The 22,622-nt window shown below is 44.1% G+C and overlaps 1 protein-coding gene across 1 annotated transcript in view; it reads left to right on the top strand.

Annotated features, from left to right (window-relative positions):
- dscaml1 (Down syndrome cell adhesion molecule like 1) overlaps positions 1-22,622 on the top strand; it is a 504,300-nt gene that overhangs the window by 28,995 nt on the left and 452,683 nt on the right. Inside the window, exons 2-3 of the mRNA XM_068054032.1 lie at positions 8,845-9,162; positions 14,110-14,256. Of these exons, the coding sequence (XP_067910133.1) occupies positions 8,845-9,162; positions 14,110-14,256 (465 nt within the window). The remainder of the gene's footprint in view (positions 1-8,844; positions 9,163-14,109; positions 14,257-22,622) is intronic.

The following is a 22,622-nucleotide window of genomic DNA, read 5'->3' as shown; positions in this document are numbered from 1 at the left end:
GTGGAGGAAAATTCCTTCTTCAGAGGATTTGAACGCATGTGAAAGCAGCAGGGAGAAGAAAATCCCAAAAAGTGTGGGTGCGAGAACACAGCCCTGTTTCACACCACTCAGGATAGGAAAGGGCTCTGATGAGGAGCCACCATGTTGAATTGTGCCTTTCATATTGTCATGGAATGAGGTGATGATACTTAGTAGCTTTGGTGGACATCCGATCTTTTCTAGTAGTCTGAAGAGACCACGTCTGCTGACGAGGTCAAAGGCTTTGGTGAGATCAATGAAAGCAATGTAGAGGGGCATCTGTTGTTCACGGCATTTCTCCTGTATCTGACGAAGGGAGAACAGCATGTCAATAGTCGATCTCTCTGCACGAAAGCCACACTGTGCCTCAGGGTAGACGCGCTCGGCCAGCTTCTGGAGCCTGTTCAGAGCGACTCTAGCAAAGACTTTCCCCACTATGCTGAGCAGGGAGATTCCACGGTAGTTGTTGCAGTCACCGCGGTCACCTTTGTTTTTATAGAGGGTGATGATGTTGGCATCGCGCATGTCCTGGGGTACTGCTCCCTCGTCCCAGCACAGGCATAGTAGTTCATGTAGTGCTGAGAGTATAGCAGGCTTGGCACTCTTGATTATTTCAGGGGTAATGCTGTCCTTCCCAGGGGCTTTTCCGCTGGCTAGGGAATCAATGGCATCACTGAGTTCCGATTTGGTTGGCTGTATGTCCAGCTCATCCATGACTGGTAGAGGCTGGGCTGCATTGAGGGCAGTCTCAGTGACAGCATTCTCCCTGGAGTACAGTTCTAGGTAGTGCTCAACCCAGCGGTCCATCTGTTTGCGTTGGTCAGTGATTATGTCCCCCGATTTAGATTTGAGGGGGGTGATCTTCTTGATGGTTGGCCCAAGAGCTCTCTTCATGCCATCATACATTCCTCTGATGTTTCCGGTGTCTGAGGCCAGCTGAATATGACTGCATAGGTGTTGCCAGTAGTCGTTTGCGCAACGCCTAGCTGTTCTTTGTGCAGTACTTCTGGCTGCTTTAAGTGCTGCGGATGTTAAATCGCTGGGGGCTTTCTTGTAGTTCAAAAGTGCAATGCGCTTAGCGGCTATGACAGGTTCCAGCTCTTCATTATGAGATTGAAACCAGTCTGCATTTCTCTTCGCACTTTTGCCGTAGGTGGTCAAAGCTGACTCATAGATGGCGTCTCTGATGTGGGCCCACTTGGTCTCAGCATCCCCTGTGGGAGTGTTTTGAAGGGCTGTTACAAGTGAATTTAGAAATTTTTGTAACAGCTGTGGGTGAGAAATTCTGCTCGTGTTGATGCGCGGGTGGCCCTTCTGCTTGGAATGATGCAACTTCTTTGGTCTGAGTCTAACCTTGCTGCACACCAGGGAGTGGTCGGTGTCGCAGTCCGCACTGTGGAAGCTGCGTGTGATTTGAACACTGTTTAAGGCGGCTCGCCTTGTGACAATGAGGTCTAGCTGGTGCCAATGACGTGATCTTGGGTGCCTCCATGAAACCTGGTGACAGGGTTTAGTGTGAAAGAACGAGTTGGTGATGCAGAGGTTATGATAGGTACACAACTCAAGCAGTCTCTGCCCGTTCTCATTCATCCTTCCAACGCCATAGCGCCCAAGGCAGGAGGGCCATGAGTCATGGTCGGCCCCAACCCTGGCATTAAAGTCCCCCAGCAGGAATAGGTGTTCGGTGTTGGGGATGCTGCTAATGATGTTATGGAGTTGTTCATAGAACTGGTCTTTAGCTTCAGGTGCGGAACAGAGTGTTGGAGCATAGATGCTGAGTAGGTGTACTGGACCAGAGGTGGTGAGCAGTCGGATGGACAGTATGCGTTCCGAGCCATTTGAGGGAGGCTCTATCATGCTGAGCAAGGAGTTTCTGATGGCGAAGCCCACTCCATGCTGTCTTGGTTCTTCAGGATCCCTGCCCTGCCAGAAGAAGGTGTAGTCTTGCTCTGCTAGAGAGCCACTCGCGGGGAGGCGAGTCTCCTGAAGTGCTGCAATGTCCACATTGAGTCTACTGAGCTCGTTGTTAATGATGGCAGTCTTCCGAGAATCGTTGATTTGTGTAAGGTCTTCCGACAGGCCAGGACACATAGTTCTGACGTTCCAGCTTGCAAAGCGAAGGGCTGGTACCTTCTTTCCTTTTTTCATGTTGTTTGGTGCGGTGTATCAGTCCACCTTTCGGGCAATGACCCTGAGCTCCAAGCACCCATTGAAGCAGGCAGACTGTGGCGGGACAGAACCTTATTGACCGGGGGCTGCCCGGTTTGAGGCGGGCGGTAGCTGTCCAGTGAGGTGCAATGACCTCTCCCACCGACAAAGGCAACCCGTGGCGCCCAGTTTCTACGCCAATTTATCTGGACTTATAACCCGTAACTGCTGCCTTCCGTGTTGTTTCAGTCGCTGTGAGGCAACTATGGAGTGACCTCTCCATGGCGCATGCCTGGGCAAATTTATGGAGGTTGAGAGTTGCCCAGTCGTCAAAACCCCCCTCTCGGCCTTTCTGGTGGGGTCCAAAGGAGTGCAGGACACGACGTTTGGCACCAGTATGGCTGCAGGAACTGCCGGAAACATGCCAAAGGTGACACATGACCGCCTACGGGGTTCCGCTCCGGATTTTCTGTTCGGGTTTACTCCCTTAGCCTTGGTCTCTCCCGAGACGCCCACAAGGCAGTGGGGTTGTTGGGGCCCCTACACAGGTGTAGGATGGTGCCGGTGGGAGGAGGGGATGCAAGGGGGAGGGGTAGAGGGAGGGGGTGGGGGGGGGGGGTGCGGGGGAAGGGGGTGCGGGGTGAAGATGGTGCGAGGGGGGGGCGGGCTGGGACGGGGTTGTGAGGGGGTGAGCTGAGAGGGTGGAGCAGGGAAGGGGACGGGGGTGGGGGGGGGTGGAAGGGGGGTAAAGGGGGGGGGGAGGGGGGGTGGAATCTGGTGCAGGTAATAAGCCATTTCCTCAGTGCCCAAGAAACTATTACCTTGGAAACCCCTCTAAACTCCTTTTGATGATCCCCTGGGGTGCAGAGACCCCTGTTTGAATACCTATGTATTAACAAACAATTACATCTTCCAACATGGCCTGGGGATTAATACTAAATGAAGAACAAAAGCTAATGGATGGTGTGGGATTGTGTTCGAAAACAAATCTCGCTGAATTTCAATCCAAGTGACACTGATTGCCATTATAATGACATAATTCAGTCTCTTTACTGTTAGCTTGCTCTCCTCGGTTTATAGATTTTTATCTGATGGATCGCCTTTAAATGTATTTCATTGCCTCAGTTTTGGAAACTGTAGAACAGTGCATGTAAATTACCGATGATTACGATTGCCCAGCCATTATGTTAAAGTTAGACAAGAAAGACTGAAATTTACATAGCACCTTATCACATCCTTCAAGCATCCCAAAGCACTTTGCACACAATCAGTTGCTTTATCATTGGTGCATAGGAAAATGCAGTGGCCATTTTGTGCTCAGTAAAATCCCACAAACGGTAATGAGATGTTAATCTGTTTATTGGTGTGGACAAGGAGAACCTCCCTGATCAACTTTGAAGAGTGCCATTGAATCCTTAAGACCCAGCTCCAGCATTGAAACTGGCAGCTGGGACCTTCGCTTAATGTCTTACTAATCTATAAAAGTGATGGATAGAAAAAGGTTATCTATCTGGTCCATCGAGCCTACCTCAGTCAGGATACCTGAAGCTTTGTGATTAGATTCCCATCACCAACCAACAGCCATGTATTCTCCTAGGACAGGCAAAAAGAAACCCAGATAAAAACCCAAGGCCAATTAGGGATATATCTGGACAATTCCTCTCTGACCTACTTAAAGCAAGAGACCACTTTGACCATGTTCATATTGTTCATTAGGTAAGATGTAATCTCTGCTCCAGCCAGAAAGTGGTTCAGTTCTCGTTTGTCAGTTTGCAGAGAGTCAGCACATGAGCTGGCAACTTGACTGAATGTCTTCTATCCTCTGGGGAAGGAAGAACAGTCAAACATCTAAAATCTAACCTTCTGTAATTTATGCATGTGACCTCTGGTCTCTGCCAATCTCACAAATTGAAATAATTTATCAACAGGAGCATAACCTAGCTTCACTCTAGATTGGGCTACAACAGCTATGATGGGATACAATATTCCCCAGACTCTGGGATTGTCCAAGTTCACCAGTCCTGGTACCTTTCTGTATTCCTAATATGAATTCAGATGTCGCATGAGCCACCCTTAATGTTGTTGCTCCCCATCTGATGACTTATGGATATTCCAAAATAGTGTACTGCTCCTTTAAGCAAAATCCAGCCCTGCTCTCCCAGTGTACCTGCTAAGCAGGTCCTTTCTATCACTCGGCTCTCTTATGTCAGTCGGTTGTGCGTTTGAGCCCCACAGCAGGATTTCAGTCCATAATCTGACACTCTAGTGCAGTACTGAGGGAGGAGTGCTGCCTTGATAGAGATGAAACTATTTGGATGATGTCCCATTTGCTGAATGTTTGCTTTTGTGTTGCTCTTACAGAGGTGATTGGACCAGTGACTCCTAATCTACAGGCTTTGCAAAGAAAGACTTGCATTTATATAGTGCCTTTTATGACCCGAGGTCATCCCAAAGTGCTTTACAGACAATTAGGCATTTTTGAAGAGTATTCACTGTTGCAATGTAGGAAAGATGGCAGGCAATCTGTGCACAGCAAGCTCCCACAAACAGCAATGAAATAAATAACCAGTTAATTTCTTTTTAGACATTGGCTGAGGGCATAACTCTCTGCTCTTCTATGAAACAGTGCTATGGGATCTTTACATCTACCTGAGAGGGCCTTGATTTAATGTCTTATCTGCAAGATGGCACATCTGACAATGCAGCACTCCCTCAGAACTGTACCAGAGTGTCAACCTAGATTTTGTGCTCAGAACTCTGGAGGGGGGACTTCAACTCACAACCTTGGGACTACAAAGGCAGGAGTGGTATCCATGGAGCCACAGCGGACCTAACAGCAACTTCAATGTAAACATGTGGAACTCCTTAAGCCCCAATGCTAGAAGACCTTTTTTTAAAACTGTATCTTCATGGCATCTAGACTTAGCAAATCCAGCAAGTTTAGATTGGGGTTGTTGGCATGTATGCAACGGTGCGAGACCTGTGCTTTGCACCATAGCAGGTCACCATTCCTCTTAAGACCAGTGTGATATCAGTTAAAGATCCCATGGAACTATTCAAAGAAGATCTGTCTCCCAGCTCCGCCTTGAACAGTCTCACGGCTGTTTGTGGGACGATACTGGTGAACACACTGATTGTTGCTTTATCCTACAGGAAAATGTCACTGTACTCTAAATAAAATAATTAATTGTGAGAAGTTGAGAAATTGTGATAGTGATAAAGGACTACCGTATAATAACATTCAAGCAGTGAGTGCCTTATTGTAGTTTGCCAAAAGCATGAATTAGCAGTTTCATCAGTTCTTAGAATGACCACTAGATGGAGCATGTTGTGATATCTGTGGGGTTCATCACTCCCACTAGTGTCACATCTCCGACTGACCCCAAATACATGTGTAAACCACATCAGTGGATTGTGTCCAAACTGAACTGAACCCATCCTCTCGCAAATGTAAACCTCCCTGAATAAAATGCAGGTTGTTTGCTTGATTTTATGGGGAATTGAAATAAGAGCTTAAAAAATCTCTACCCCCACCCAATTAAAAAATAACACTGTCAAGGGAGTAAATTCCTTGTTAACTCAGACTTCAGATACTGTTCTTCACAGACACTTGCTGTCCACTGTCCTTTTACAGTTAATTTTCTGTTTTTTAGAAAATTTCACTCCAACCTCACAGCAAGTGCATGTGTCTATATGTTTCTGCACAGAGCTGGAAGCTACATCTGTGCTCAGATTTAACAATTTTTAAAAATATCCTAGACGATCTCCACATTTTGAACAGACATTGAAATTATTTAATTGCAACTGCAGTTTTATTTTCTTTCTAGAAGGAGGAATTAAGAACTGGCTCTGTTGTCTTTATCATGGAAATCATAGAACTTCCCAGCACAGATGGAGGCCATTCGGCCCATTGTGTCCATGCTGGCTGACAAGTAGCGATCCCTCCTCATCCCACTTTCCAGCTCTTGGTCCGTAGCCTTGTAGGTTACAGCACTTCATGCATATCCAAGTACTTTTTAAATGTTTTGAGCTTTTCTGTCTCTACCACCCTTTCAAGCAGTGAGTTCCAGATCCCTACCCTTTGGGTGAAAAAGGTTTTCTCTTGAATTCCCTCTAAACCTCCTACCTCTTATCTAAATCTATGTTCCCTGGTTAGGGACCCCTCAACAAGGGGAATAGGACCTCCTTATTCACTCTATCTGGACCCCTCATAATCTCATACACTTCAATTAGGTCTCTCCTTAGCCTCCTGTCTTCCAAAGAAAACAACCCGAGCCTATCCAATCTTTCCCCAAAACTAAAATTCACCAGCAACATCCTTCTAAATATCCTCTGTACCATCTCTGGGCAATGACATTTTTCCTATAGTGAGGTGACCTGCATGCAGTACTCCGGAAAAAAAACTAGTGTTTTTTTATTCATTTGTGGGATCTGGACGTCACTGGCTAGGTCAGCATTTATTGCCCTTGAACTGAGTGGCATGCTAGGTCATTTCAGAGGGCATTTAAGAGTCAACCACATCGCTGTGAGTCTGGAGTCACAATGTAGAATTAAAAGCTAACCTAGCAGTGACCATTAAACCATTGTCGATTTTTGTAAAAACCCATCTGGTTCGCTAATGTCCTTTAGGGAAGGAAATCTGCTGTCCTTACCTGGTCTGGCCTACATGCGACAACTGTCCTCTGAAATGGTCTAGCAAGCCACTCAGTTCAAGGGCAATTAGGGATGGACAAAAAATGCTGGCCTTGTCAGTGATGCCCACATCCCGTGAAAGCAAAAGCTAAATGATCTGCTTTGACCCTCCAGGCTGTTTCCCGTGACAAAGCTCCCTTAAAGGAGCATTTATAAATCCTGAATTCTGAACAGCAAAAAACCCCAATCTATGAGAAGGAGAAGCAAGGTCAATTAAAGGGGACAGCTCTGAAAACAAAACAAATTCTTTAATGGACAATCACAATGATCAGAGTCATTTCCGGCTGCAGCACCCTTTGCCCAGTGTGTCAGTTTATGCATTGAAATTAACAGCAGTGAGGTTGAAGTCCTAGCAGGACAAAATTCATTCATGCTCTTAAATTAAAATTGGTATGAACTACTGCTCATTTTTCATTGCACAATCTTTTATCTGTTGCTCCGAATGATGAGGAATGGGTAGGGGTGATTCCATTTTCTTTCATCAATCTTTTCCCACTGCTCGAACCAACTGAAGTCAGGCTTTGGTGTTTTCTAGGGTCGACAACTCCTCCAGGATTACCCTGGAGTCTCCAGGAATTGAGGATTAATCTGTGTTATGAGCAAAACCCAGGACAAAAATCATAGGGGCATTAAAAACCAATTGTACTTTCTCTTAATATTCTTTGAACACTTTCTCTTACTAGTTATGAAATTAGTGAGGGGGAGGAAGCTGACAATCAACAATCATCCAATCAGATGTATCTGTTGCCTTTCTAATTGGTGTGGGAATGGGGTGGGCACTGGACGATGTTGGATGACCAATGGTGAGAGTGTGGGGGTGGGGCTATTGGGGATCATGTGATGGAACCTCCAGCTGTACAGCCAACCAGAGTTGGCAACCCGAGTGTTTGGGTGGACTGAAATGTGTTTTCCAACGTTCAACTTAAAAGGTTTCTATCATCTTTGTTAAGTTGTCAATCTTTGGGGGTAAATGCATGGCCCAGTGGGTTGCTGAGCAATCCAGAGCATGAACGTCTCAGATTCAGCCTGAGATAGCTGATTCCAACTGGGTCTAGGGGTCACAAAAAGTGACTAGGGTTCTGGCTCCTGGTTGTTATCCAGTGATTATATAATGTGTTTATACTGCTTTTTGACATTTATTGCAGTGCCACTATTAGCAACCTTTTCCCAAAAAATTTTAAAGATATGTGATAATAAAAAGTATTTTCTGTGCAAATATATTTAATTTAGGTAAAATTACAGAAGAATTGTAGAGACTTTTCAAATTCTTACCGATTTTATTGAATGTCCATCTTAGGTTTGCACATTCCACAAGGTGAGAATTGAATTTTGAGATTTGCCAATTGCCATATCAGGACTTTAAAACTATAAATTTCAAAAGGAAAATTGATAGATACTTTGAAAAGGAAAAGCTTGCAGGGCGAGGGAGAAAGAGAAGGGTCACGAGACTTAACTGGAACTTCCGTTCCAACAACAGCCACAAATTGTATTTATATAGCACCTTTAACATTTTAAAGCATCCCGAGCCACTTCACTGAAGGATTTATCAGACAAATTTTGACACGGAGTCACTTAAGGAGATATTAGGATAGGCGTTCACAGAGATAGGGTTTAAGGAGCATCTTCAAGGAGGAGAGAGAGGTTTAGCAAGGGAATTCTAGAGCTTAGGGCCCAGGCTGCTGAAGGCATGGCTGCCAATGGTGGAGCGATGGAAATTGGGGATTGGCAAGAGGCCAGAATTGAAGGAGGGCCAATATCTCGGAGGGGTGTAGAGCTGGAGGAGGTTACAGAGAAAGAACCAACACAGGCACAATCGGCTGCATGACCTCCTTTTGTGTTGCATAATTCCAATTTATGGTTTGTGCTGAAGGAACTTGAGCATTCCTCTTTGTAGACAAACACACATCAAGGAAGATTAGCGTGCGAAAACTAACTCTGTCTGAAACTAATTGCTCTTCCTTTTCCTCTTTTTTATCCTCCTAACAGCACACAGTGAGGATCCTAGGACAAGCTTGTACTTTGTGAATGACTCATTGCAACAGGTGATCTTCTCCAGTTCAGTGGGCACGGTGCTACCGTGCCCCGCTGCTGGGACCCCTGGCACCGTCCTCCGCTGGTACCTTGCCACGAAAGACGACATTTACGACGTGCCCAACATCCGCCACGTCCACCTCAACGGCACCTTGCAGCTCTATCCTTTCTCCCCATCAGGGTTTAATAGCTTTATCCACGATAATGACTACTTCTGCACAGCCGAAAACATAGCCGGCAAGATCAGGAGCCCAAATATCCGCGTCAAAGCAGGTGAGACTGTCTGATGCCTCTTTGTTCTCTTGGAGGAGTTGGTAGGAATGTTGCGATCTGCCCTTAAATTTGTAAAGTACTGTGCAGTTAGTGCAGTAGTAGTTGTGGTGGGGGGAAACCTAGAAAGCTCTGCTTTGTCCCTGGGTTTGCCTGGAGATATGACAGGTGGAATGAAAGCCTCTTCTGTCTACTGGCGACAATGGCCCCCCAAAAAAGCATATATTCATCTTGTAAATATAAAGTAGGCAATAGAGACTTGAGGCAGTCACAAACATGTTTTTACTGAGATAAGAACAGAAAATGCTGCAAAGTTCCCAGCAGGTTTGGCACCATCTGCGGAGAGGCTCAATGTTTCAGGTCAACAACCTTCCATCAGAACTGGAAGATGTTGGAGACAAACAACTTTGAAGCAAGAACAGAGCCAGGGAAAATTTGGTGGGGCAAGAGCAGAGATAGAGTGGGTGGAGGGTAGCGCTGATTAAATGACAAATGGGACGATGGTGCAAGGGAAGGAGAGGATTGGGGATGGATCAACAACCAGAATACAGGTCAGTGACCAAAATACAGCTCAGAACTTGGTAAAAGTCGATGGTCATGAGTTTAATTCATTCAGTGAGCTAAAATGAGGGATTTTAAAGATTCCTGTCTGTGTTATTTTGCTCCAGAACATTAAGCTGTTTAAAATTAAGCTGGTTACCACCTACACTAAAATAAGGCAGAGAGGGGATAAAACCTATAAATTGGTGATTTGATTAAGGATACAAGGAAGACTTTGTGTAGGAAATACAAGTATGTACTATGCAGAAGGGAATGCTATTCTGAGACTGAGGTTCAGGCCCATTGTTTGGACACTGCAGTAGGCATTTCATTCCACAGCTGGCCTGGGTTGTCACTCATTTGTGTGGGCTTGTTGTTGACACTAAGCCCCATCTGATGTTCCATTCTCCAGCGGTGACAGCGCTCTGCTTGACAAAAATTCGCCAAAAGATTATATGAAGAAAAAATTCCAGAATTATGCATGGATAGCAGTGACAGCCATTTGCTGGTTCATTCCTCAGGGCAATGCCTTTACCAATCAGATTCAAGCTGCCTGGTTTAAATTTCAAACAAAGCTTTGCAGTTAACTGTCAGTCACTGGTGCATTCTCCATGGCAACGCTTCTACCAATCAGAGTCCACTTACCAACCAATCAGCACTCTCTTCTCATACAGTATAAATTTGTTGTTTTCCCTTACATTGGTATTCTTGCAGATTGTCCTGACGAGTGCAAGATGAAAAGCTTCGACATAATGTCTCTATTTTCAACAACACTCAAGGATAGCAGTGTAATAAAGCTGCATTTACTCTAGGAGTTGACGTGGCTTTGTGAGCCATGAATATTAAATTGATGTATGGCTGTCAATGTGAACTGCTTGATTAAATGCTAGCTTTATTAGTCGCAATCTAATCTATAATTTAATCTACGTAAAATATTAAAAGTGATGTTGAAGGGACATTGATTGAAGAATGAGAGGCTATTGTGATGCTATGGTGTAACATAATGATGGAATTATTTGAAATCCTATGGTAGTTTTGTAAGCCCCAGTGTAACATGAGGTTCGAGACTACCATTATTGATACTGGCAAACAGATAGTTAATACTATTGTACGATAACCCTTTCACCAATATTTCAGAGTAGGAGTTAAAGATCTAGTACGTGCGTTAAACTAGGCAGAGGTATATCATTAAGAATTCTTCTGCTACTATCAGGCTATGGAGACTAACTATAATGTGTTTTACTGTGATACATGGCAAAAGGGCTGATCTATTTAAGGTGATCTACCAACTCTGTTGTATATCTGGCGTTGGGTTTGGTCCCTATGCATGTGTTGGATTCCACAGTGAAATTCCAGAGTGCAAATGTGTGAGGTTGACCGCCTGCACACCTGCTGTCCATGCTTGAGTAGCCATAGCGCACCTTAATGGCTTTATGACGCTGTTAGTTTCTAGAATGTTGGGTCATTTCCACTATGGAATCCAGCTTATGGAAGAGGTAGGCATGGTGTTGGGGGTGGGGGGAAGGTGGAGGGGAGTGGGGGAGGGGAGACAATGGATGTCTACCTTCAGCTGCATCCCAGTTACTGACAACCCATCTCTTTCACACTTGTGGTTTTGTTAAAGGGTGGTTTATTGTGGGGAACAATTCTCAAAACAGGAAAACTCAACAAACTGTTTAGATAGAATGTGCTGCCGCTGAGGTACTGCTGTCACACTGCGGAGTTTGACCAAAAAGGCCAAGAAAGCAACTTCAGATTTGAAATGTGGCTTCTTTCTGCTCAGCCCAATAAAGCAAGCTGCCTTGAAGCAGCATTGACAAACCATGGGAGGGAGAAGAGATATGCCATTTTATTTTTGTCACAATATTGCTTGAAAGAGACATGCTTCAACATGATTACTGTCGATGTGTAGTGTATTTAGAAACAAGGTTTTGATCAACATCCTATTCATGACAATGATGACCCTTTTCATGCTGCCCTGTTGGATGACTGTGCCCCTTTTAAAAGATTTCTTCTTCCCTCTCCTGTTCTGGTCCACTTACCTGCCAACATCTCCGTGGCTACAATCAATGAGCTGATTGGTCGTGAGTTTTATTTTGTGTGGAACTGGTCTGCTCTGCCTGGACATGTTCGCAACCAGTCTGTTTCTTCTGTACCCACAATAAAATCCAGAAATCTGAGCCAACACCTCCCTTCCCTACTGCTGCACTAATAACAACAAATCAAAATTCTAATAACGGCGAAATGAACACAATAAAATTGGGTGTGTCACTTCTATTTAGTAAGAGCACCTCAGTGTATACAAATGCCTCCCTTGGATCTGAATGATATCAAAACAAAAATAATGTGTCTGGAGCCAATTTAATGCATTTATTTTCCAGTTACTGGATCTTTACCTTGTTATTGCTTTGCAGTCATGATGTGTGCATATTTTTTATAAACATGGTTGCAAGTGTGTGACTCAGTATCACACTGGACAATATGTTTACCTAATGTGCCATTGAGGTAGCTCCCAAATGATTCTAAATTCCCATTGTTGACTATGGAATGACCTGGACTAAAGCCATTTAATACCTTCATCTGCAGAAAAGTCTGCGTTTGAAATTGGACGATTAGAAACCATTCTAATTGAATGGCGGAGCAGGCTTGATGGGCTGAATGGCCTACTCTTGCTCCTATGTTCCTATATAAAATCTGAACTAATGGATGCTGTTGTGAGGGAGCTGAAAGCCATAATTCAATTGAAAGGTATTCTGGTGACGCAAAGCATGAGAGTCCGCCTTGAGTGACCTGTGGCTGTTGGTGAACCTCGAGATTAAAATGCAATCATCAGCCCTGTTGTATATACAGCAAAAGCCATTTGGTATGGTTGCCCTCAAAGGATCTTGATTTCACCATGTAGCAACATCAAACATCGTGACCATAGCTACTCTGTACAGTAAACACCATAGTGAACCAATGAAAACTCTCCAAAGAAATATTGACTTGACAAAGTGTTGTTGCAGTAATAGACACTACTTGGGTCTGTGCGCTATCCCATAGGAAAGGGGACATCGCCTGACTATGTTATTGTTTGGGGTTAAGTGGTCCTGAAGTGATTGAACACAATGAGATTAACGTGGAGTGACACTTATGGTAGCCATGGATATTTAACAGCAGAAAAACAGTCTGTGGAAGCGATCAGACTAACTGTGTGCATGATTAGCTGGAGGAGTTTCTGATCCAAGTCTTTCCAGACCTCTGTTAATAAGAACAGAAGAATAGATGGAACAAGGAAAGGCTGCAAAACGTGTGCTATCCCCTCTATCATGCACTCAACCCGGTCCTTGGAATCTCTTAAACATGCTCTCCTTCCCATAATACCAATATTCTAGAGTGTTTCATTTACCTCACGCACCATGTTAATTTATACCTGATTGTTTTCTTTCCTTCATAGGGCACTTCTGGGTAGATGCTGAGAGGCTTTTTCCCTTGGCTGGGGAGTCTGAAACTAGGGGTATATTCTCAGCCATTTAGGACTGAGATGAGGAGAGATTTCTTCACTCAGATGGCTCTTTGGAATTCTCTTCCCCAGGGTTGTGGATGCTCAGTCCATGAGTATATTCAAGGTTGAGATTGAGAGATTTTTGGGCACTAAAAAGTGAATCAAGTGATATGGGGATAGGGAAGGAACTTCGAGTTGATGTAGAAGTGCAGCTATGATCTTATGGAATGGTGGAGCCGGCTTGAGGGGCCATATAATCTACTCTTGCTTCTAAGTCAGAAGGTTGTGGGTTCAAGTCCCACTCCAGAGACCTGAGCACAAAAACATCGGCTGACACTTCAGGACTGTACTGAGGTAGTGCTGCACTGCCTGAGATGCTGTCTTTTGGAGGAGATGTTAAACCAGGACTGTGTCTGCTCTCTCTGGTTGATGTAAAAGATCCCATGACACTATTTTGCAGGAGAGCAGGTGACTTATCCCCGGTGTCCTGGCCAATATTTATCCCTCAATTAATATCACTACAAAACGATTATATGGTCATTATCACATTGTTGTTTGTGGGATCTTGCTGTGTGTAAATTGGCTGCTGTGTTTCCTACATTACAACAGTGACTACACTTCAAAAGTACTTCATTGTCTGTAATCTGCTTTGGGACGTCCTGAACTCAGGAAAAGTCCTGTATAAATGAAAGCCTTTTTATTTCTCATCTTCTTACGTTCTGTGGTCCCAGATCAGATCAGGAAACATCGTCAGCTTGAGGAAACCCATTAGATGCTTCTAATCAGTTATCAAAATGGCTGACTATACCAGTGCTGACTGTCTAGGGCAATTTGCAAAAAATTAAATTTGCATATTAATTGATTCATGTTTAATCCAAATGCACAACTTTTGCAGCAGTTCATTTATATGCTTTACTTTGTCTTAGTTTTCAGGGAACCCTACACCGTACGGGTGGAGGATCAAAGGTCAATGCGTGGAAGCGTGGCTGTTTTCAAGTGCCTCATTCCTCCTTCGGTGCAGGAGTATGTTAGCGTTGTGTCGTGGGAGAAAGATACCGTCTCAATCATCCCAGGTAGGACCAGAAAACGCAAAAATTTTGCGCCTTGTGATTGCCTTGTTTTGGGTTGAGTATCCAAATCTTGTGACATTGCAACGTCAGATTTAGTTATCTCAGTATGACCCCTTTCCAAAAAGAATCTAGGAGTCCCAAAATGACTATAGAAAAAGTACTTTACTGTTCGTTGTTTTCCTTTTCACTGTTTATGGGCTTTAAGCAGAGATTGTCACCATGTTTGAATGTGTCCAATATCTTGTAAAGTGAGCTGATGAGCTGTCTTTGAGAGCTGGTCTGAGAAAGGACGAAGGAATTGCTTAGCTTGGAATCTGCAGCATTGAATGACTGCTTGCATTGTTCTAATGAGAATTTTGGATCCTTGCCTTTGTTGGTTGTCAGGTTGTCAGCTTTGCCTGAGCTCTAACCCATGGACAAGAGCTCAGTTGCTTAATGGTTTGATTTTAAGCATTTTAATGTCGTGTACAAAGCTATGTGCAGCAAGACAAGTTATGTGCACATGTACATGACACTTTACACAGGCAGCTTAGCATATATAAGGTCATGTGTCATTTTAGCAAATAGTGGGCGATTGGGTACAATTATATAGTAATATACATGGACAGAGTGTGGCTAGATGCTAATTTTTGGTGGTTGGCTACAGGCTACAGATGTAAGGTTGGATCAGGCAAATGAGACCCACTACTTCACCACTGAAACACAGAAAATGCTCATTTCTCTCTGTCCCCAATTTTTTTTAATAGATAGTTATTGATTCATATTTTGAATTGGTTTCAAGGGCATTATTGCCCCTGTATTTTAAGTTGATAAAAGTTTTTTTATGTCTTATTTCAATCTACAACATGATGTAAATCACATTACAAAATGTGACTCTGTCAAGTGACCTTCTTAGATTAGATTAGATTAGATTAGAGATACAGCACTGAAACAGGCCCTTCGGCCCACCGAGTCTGTGCCGAACATCAACCACCCATTTATACTAATCCTACACTAATCCCATATTCCTAACAAACATCCCCACCTGTCCCTATATTTCCCTGCCACCTACCTATACTAGTGACAATTTATAATGGCCAATTTACCTATCAACCTGCAAGTCTTTTGGCTTGTGGGAGGAAGTAAAATTCCAGTGGTGTTTGCACCCACCTGCAAAAGGCCAACCAACCCTTCTCAAAACAATTGAATGCTTCCAACTTAACATTTAATAGAACAAAAACTTTTATTCGATAACTCGTTGGAAGTATGAAGCAGTCCTCAACGCTTTCAGTGCTGAATGTTTGTTGTTGGTGCCAAAAGGCGAGGTGGAAAACAAAACCAAACTAACGAGGAAAACTAAGAGCGGTGTGACCCAGGAGAATTTCAGTTGGATTTTTTCCTTCGACTAATCAGGAGACAAAGGCGGCTTTGAAGTAAGAAGTGTAAAAGATTACCAACCGTTCCCTGAAAGCATTGTCAAGTCTCAAAACGACTGGACCTTGCGATGACTATTACTTTTGATACAACAATCAGTGCTTTGACTGTGTAATACTGATGGCTCGCAATCAACATAGTATTGGAACTGTGAAGAAACACTAGCTTTGCATTGTTCAACCTTGGTGTTCAAAAGCTTAGTGAGCATTTGCACTAATTCTCATGCAGAGGAGCCTGCTTAAGCAAATAGCCCATTTTGGCGATGAGATTTAGTCATTCATGCGGTGTATGATGGAATGATTTTCACATTTGCCTCTGCTAAAACCAGGTCAATTTTATGCCAAAGCAGTATAGCAGTTGAGGGCTTGTATTACCTGCATTACAGAGATGGTCTACCAACAATCCCTGCCTGCCAGCCCACCCTTCTTCACACATGCTCCTGGACAACAACAGCAGCAACTTCTTGCACTTGTGTGTCCATTAGGGAAGGATATCTGCACCTTTGACACAGTGAAGTGCCCTAAGGTGCTTCACTGGGGCAGAATAAAGAAATGGATGCCAAGCCAAAGAAGGGGATATCAGGAAGGATGATGAAAAACTTGGACTAGGGGGTGAATTTTGAGGAAGATCTTAAAGGAAGAGGGGGAGGGGTGAAGGGCTGTGGAGTTTAAGGAGGGAATTCATGAGTACAGGCCCTGGACTGCTGAAGACTTAGGCATGGGAAGGTGGAGGGAGGGTGGAATGCACAAGAGGTCAAAGTCAGAGGAAGAGAGAGTCTGGTTGGGTTGGGGTGTGGTGGCTTTAGAGCTGAGCCCTGAGATTAAATTGGACTGCCAGTTTGTCACACGTTGCCAGTAGAACCGTACATTGAGGTAAACTCCTAATCCTGTTCCAACCAAATTTGAGGCTAAGACAGTCAGTGGGCAGGATGTAGCAGCAAGTTTTTGAGAGCTTGTAAAACCCCTGAGCTGACAAAAAAAAACATGTATTAGGTAGGAGGGAAAAGTTTGGGGGTAGGCAGAGTTCAGGGGGCTGGGTCACATGCTGTGTAGATTATTCAATTCATTTAAACAATTTAGACATCATTGGGAGATATAAGAGGGATATGAGCAGTTTAATTCTACTCGTTTTAAATGGGTTAGTCACTTATCAAGTGCCTGTTGAAGTTATCTTCATTGTATTTTCATTCAAATCCTTGAGATGGATCTATTTTCCAAAAACAAAATGGATGAAAAACTACAAGGTTCTATTGAAAGATCTGTTGCCTTGGAAAACCAATTGGCTATCAATGAATCCAGTCAGGAGTGGAGAATGTTAATTTTTTTTTCCAGATTTTATTCTTTATTTTTATGAAATGAAGATCTCTTTGACTTGAGGAGGTCAAGGACTTTTACAGCCTGAGTCATTTTATTTTGCAGAGGTTAATTTCCTAATACGGCACTTTTCAGCCCCATTGAGGTCTCCTCTATCGGATCCCCAACATTGAACCTAGGCTGTACATATCTCTTTCTATCTATATGCACTTACTTCGATTTAATCCCAGTATAATCTTTAAAGCTAGTGCCCTCTTAGTGTGCACAGCAATTAATTATATATCTGACTGTTGTGTTCTGAAGAGGATTCTGCAGATAAGGGGGAGGAGGGGTGGAGATTGGGTTGAGGAGAGAATGTCAGATACGTCTATTAGAAGATACTTGACGAACAAAGACATTTTGATCTCATTAAAATCAATGTTGCTCAACAAAAGGATTTAACATTCAGATCATTTGTAGGATCTTTTCATACTCGTACAAGTTTACAACATATACAGTTGACATGTTAAGTGCCACTTGTTTGGAAGGAGTCGCACTTTGCTTATAAAAGATTTCAGTATCTTGTCTCTACATGTCTTACCCTTTCAAAGCAAACAATACATTTCATTGGGACTATGACCTATCTTCTTTTGATCATGAGGTATTATTATTCGGAAAGGCATTCCCATTGATACTGCGCTGAGGAGAATGGGTTTCGTGAATAAAGGTTATTTCAGCATTAAGTGGATATAAGCTTCAACACTTGTCAGCTGGCAAAAATGTAAAATTGCTGCAAGGTATGTTTTTCTTTTTGCCTTGGGCGTTGGCTGAGCATAATGTGCTGGAAATCCAAGCAAAATGCCAGAGGGTTGGAAAAAGCATTCAAGGCTGCAGGATTCCATTTGGCCGCTCACTGAGGGCTAGATCACAGACCTGTGTTCGACAAAGCAAAAGGCAAAATGAGTCAAAGTATATTTTCCTCCCCAACAACTCTTGTTACAATAGTAAAACACTGCAGATGCTGGAAATCCTAACTAAAGCAGAAAATGCTGGAAATAGTCAGCAGGTCGGGCAGCATTTTTTTGGAGAGAGAAAAACAGATTACACTTTTCAGGTCAATGGCCTTTCTTTAGAACTGGGAAAAGTTAGAGATGGAATAGAATTTAAGCACGTGAAAGGGGAGGAAAGAAGAACAAAAGGGAAGGTCTATATAGGTTGGAAGGCAAGAGAGACCATTTTAATTCTCAACCTAACTCTTACTCTGACCTCTCTGTCCTCGCCCTCTGCCGAGGCCCAATGAAACCCAACGTAAGCTTGAGGAACAGCACTTTACAGCCTTCTGGGCACATCGCCGAGTTCAACAATTTCAGGTCGTAACCTTTGCCCCCATTTCCTTTCCTTTTTCTTTGTAGGTTATAGTTTTATTGTTATCAGATGGCAGCTGTTCATGATCCTGCAATTCACACCTCCTTTAGGCACATTCTTCATTTCTTTACTTGTCCCATTACCACTCCCTTTAGCCTTGCACCATTGACTCTTTTATCATTTAATCTCTCCTGCCCTCCACATATCACAGACCTACCTTTTTGTTCTTTTTCCCACCCTCCCCCCTTTCACTCCCTCTTGTTATCCTTCATTCCTTCTTTCTCTATCTCTGATCGGTGGTGGCTATTACGATAGTTAATTCAATCCCCTTTCTTATCATTTTAAAAAAATTCATTCATGGGATGTGGTTGTCGCGGGCCAGGCCAGCATTTATTGCCCATCCCTAATTGCCCTTGAGAAGGTGGTGGTGAGTTGCCATCTTGAACCGCTGCAGTCCATTTGGGGTAGGTATACCCACAGTGCTATTAGGAAGGGGATTCCAGGATTTTGACCCAGCGACAGTGAAGGAACGGCGATATAGTTCCAAGTCATGATGGTGTATGACTTGGAGGGGAACTTGCAGGTGGTGGTGTTCCCATGCATTTGCTGCCCTTGTCCTTCTAGTTGGTAGAGGTCGAGGGTTTGGAAGGTGCTGTCTAAGGAGCCTTGGTGCATTGCTGCAGTACATCTTGTAGATGGTACACACTGCTGCCACTGTGCGTCGGTGGTGGAGGGAGTGAATGTTTGTAGATGGGGTGCCAATCAAGTGGGCTGCTTTGTCCTGGATGGTGTCGAGCTTCTTGAGTGTTGTTGGAGCTACACCCATCCAGGCAAGTGGAGAGTATTCCATCACACTCCTGACTTGTGCCTTGTAGATGATGGACAGGCTTTGGGAAGTCAGGAGGTGAGTTACTCGCCTCAGGATTCCCAGCCTCTGACCTGCTCTTGTAGCCACGGTATTTATATGGCTACTCCAGTTCAGTTTCTGGTCAATGGTAGCCCCCAGGATGTTGATAGTGGGGGATTCAGTGATGGTAATGCCATTGAATGTCAAGGGGAGATGGTTAGATTCTCTCTTGTTGGAGATGGTCATTGCCTGGCACTTGTGTGGCGCGAATGTTACTTGCCATTTATTTTGTTTATTTTATTTATTTTTAAAAATCTTTTTCTCTGGTTAACACAGCAATGGATTTCTGTGAAAAGTTTAACTTTTGGCTGGTTTAATTGCCAGGAAATAACCAATGTTTTCTTGATAATGTCATTTTTCCCTATAATGTTCTTCATTTTCCATGGTAATTACCTCACTGAGAAAAAATAATCGGGACAAGTTACCAGAAGCAAGAGGTTTTAGCAAGTGGCTTTGCCAGGGTAGGGTCGGGTCGGGTTTTAATTTTATACCTGAGCCAGGGTTTAGGGTGCGGGTCCAGGTACTTGGGCAATCTGTGGCCTATGGAGGGCCCCAACGACAAAGACCGCCCCTTTGCCAATGTCCCCACCCGTCCTCAATAACCCACCACCCCCACCCCTCACCAGTGCATTACTGACTGTGTCGGCGTGCCCACCCCAAGTTACTTGCTCTCTGGGACTCCAGCACTGTTCCTGGTCCATGTCTTCCTGCAATACAAGCAGTGGCCACTGCTCCCGGTGGCACTGCTGGGACTGCTGAGTACTGCCCCTCTGATTGGCCAGCAACTCTTGAAGGTGGGATCCCCATCCTTAAAGCTAATTGCCTGAATGCCATTAAAGCAGCCGGAGGTCCCTCAAACAGCCAAGGCGGGTTTCCCCTCATCTTTCTGGCCTGGCATCAGAACCGCCACCGACTGCATAAAATGCAGCCCAATACTCCAGTTGAGGCTGAAGCAGTAATTTATAAAGATGCACCATAACCTCCTTGCTTTTCTACTCTATGCCTCTAGTTATAAAGCCCAGAATCCCATATGCCTTATTAAGTACTTTCTCAACCTGCCCTGCCACCTTCAATGAATTGTGCACATATACCACCAGGTTCCTCTACTCCAGTACCCCTTTTAGAATTGAGCCCTTTATTTTGTATTGCCTGTCATCATTCTTCCTACCAAAATGCATCACTTCACACTTCTCTGCATTAAATTCCACCTGCCCATCTGTGTCCTCCCATCCCACCAGCCTGTCTGTGCCCTCTTGAAGGCTATCACTATCCTCCTCACAGTTCACAATACTTTCAAGTTTTATGTCATCAGCAAATTCTTAAATTGTGCCCTGTACACCCAAGACTAAGTCATTAAGAGATCAAGAAAAGCAGTGGTATTCGTACCGACCCTTGGGAAACCCCACTATATACCTTCCTCCAGTGGGGAAAACAACCATTCGCCTACTCTCTGTCTCCTGTCACTCAGCCAATTTTGTATCCATGCTGCTACTGTCCCTCCACAGGCTTTAACTTTGCTGACAAGCCTGCCATGTGGCACTTTATCAACTCTCTCTGTTACCTTATCAAAGAACTCAAATTAGGTGAATTAAATACAATTTCCACTTAACAAATCCACGCTGGCTTTTGTTAATTAATCCACCTCTGTCCAGATGACTGTTAATTTTGTCCCTGATTATCATTTCTATAAGCTTTCCCACCACCGAGGCTAAAGTGACTGGCCTGTAGTTGCTGGGCTTTTCCTTACACCCTTTTTTGAACAAGGGTGTAACTTTTGCAATCCTCCAGTCCTCTGGCATCACCCCAGTATCTAAGGAGGATTGTAAGATTATGGTCAGTGCCTCTGCAATTTCCACCCTTACTTCCTTCAGTATCCTTGGATGCATCTCATCCAGTCCTGGTGACTTATCAATTTTAAGTACAGCCAGCCTATCTAATACCTTCTCTTTATCAATTTTTAGCCCATCCAGTGTCTCAACTATCTCCTTTTTCACTGACTTTGGCAGAATCTTCTCCCTTGTCAGTGATGGCTATGATACTAGCAGTAGTCACACCTTTATCCTGAGGCAGTCTGCCATTCCTGCCATCTTCGGGTCACCGAAGGAAGAGATAGCAGGGGCTTTGACACAAATTTTCAAATCCTCTAGGCCACAGGAGAGGTACCAGAGGACAGCAAATGTGGTACCATTATTCAAGAAGAGTAGCAGGGATAAACCAGGTAATTACAGGCCGGTGAGTCTAACATCAGTGGTTGGGACAATATTGGAAAAAATTCTGAGGGACAGGATTAATCTCCACTTGGAGAGGCAGGGATTAATCAGGGATAGTCAGCATGGCTTTGTCAGGGGGAGATTGTGTCGAACTAACTTGATTGAATTTTTCGAGGAGGTGACTAGATGTGTCGATGAGGGTAAAGCAGTAGATGTAGTATACGTGGATTTCAGTCAGGCTTTTGATAAGGTCCGGCATGGGAGATTAGTTAAGAAGGTAAGAGCCCATGGGATCCAGAGCAATTTGGCAAATTGGATCCAAAATTGGCTTAGTGGCAGAAGGCAGAGGGTAATGGCTGAGGGCTGTTTTTGCGATTGGAAGCCTGTGACCAGTGGTGTACCACAGGGATTGGTGCTGGGACCCTTGCTGTCTGTAGTGTACATTAATGATTTAGACGTGAATATAGGAGGTATGATCAGTAAGTTCGCAGATGACACGAAAATTGGTGGTGTTGTAAATAGCGAGGAGGAAATCCTTAGTTTACAGGACGATATAGATGGGCTGGTAGGATGGGCGGAGCAGTGGCAAATGGAATTTAATCCTGAAAAGTGTGAGGTAATGCATTTGGGAGGACTAACAAGGCAAGGGAATATACAATGGATGGTAGGACCGTAGGAAGTACAGAAGGTCAGAGGGATCTTGGTGTACTTGTCCATAGATCCCTGAAGGCAGCTGCACAAGTAGATAAGGTGGTTAGGAAGGCATATGAGTTACTTGCCTTTATTAGCCGAGGCATAGAATATAACAGCAGGGAGGTTATGATGGAGCTGTATAAAACGCTAGTTAGGCCACACCTGGAGTACTGTGTACAGTTCCAGTCACCTCACTATAGGAAGGATGTGATTGCACTGGAGAGGGTGCAGAGGAGATTCACCAGGATGTTGCCTGGGCTGGAGCATTTCAGCTATGAAAAGAGACTGAAAAGGAGTAGGGAAGGCTGAGGGGGGACATGATTGAGTTGTACAAGATTATGAGGGGCATTGATAGGGTAGATAGGAAGAAACTTTTTCCCTTAGCAGATGGGTCAAGAACCAGGGGGCATAGATTCAAGGTAAGGGGCAGGAGGTTTAGGGGGGATTTGAGGAAAAATCTTTTCACCCAGAGGGTGGTTGGAATCTGGA

The sequence above is a fragment of the Heterodontus francisci genome, chromosome 22, assembly GCF_036365525.1.
Source record: "Heterodontus francisci isolate sHetFra1 chromosome 22, sHetFra1.hap1, whole genome shotgun sequence".
Taxonomy (NCBI): Eukaryota; Metazoa; Chordata; class Chondrichthyes; order Heterodontiformes; family Heterodontidae; genus Heterodontus; species Heterodontus francisci.
Note: the sequence above shows the minus strand (reverse complement) of the source record. Positions and strands in the feature narration are given on the sequence as shown.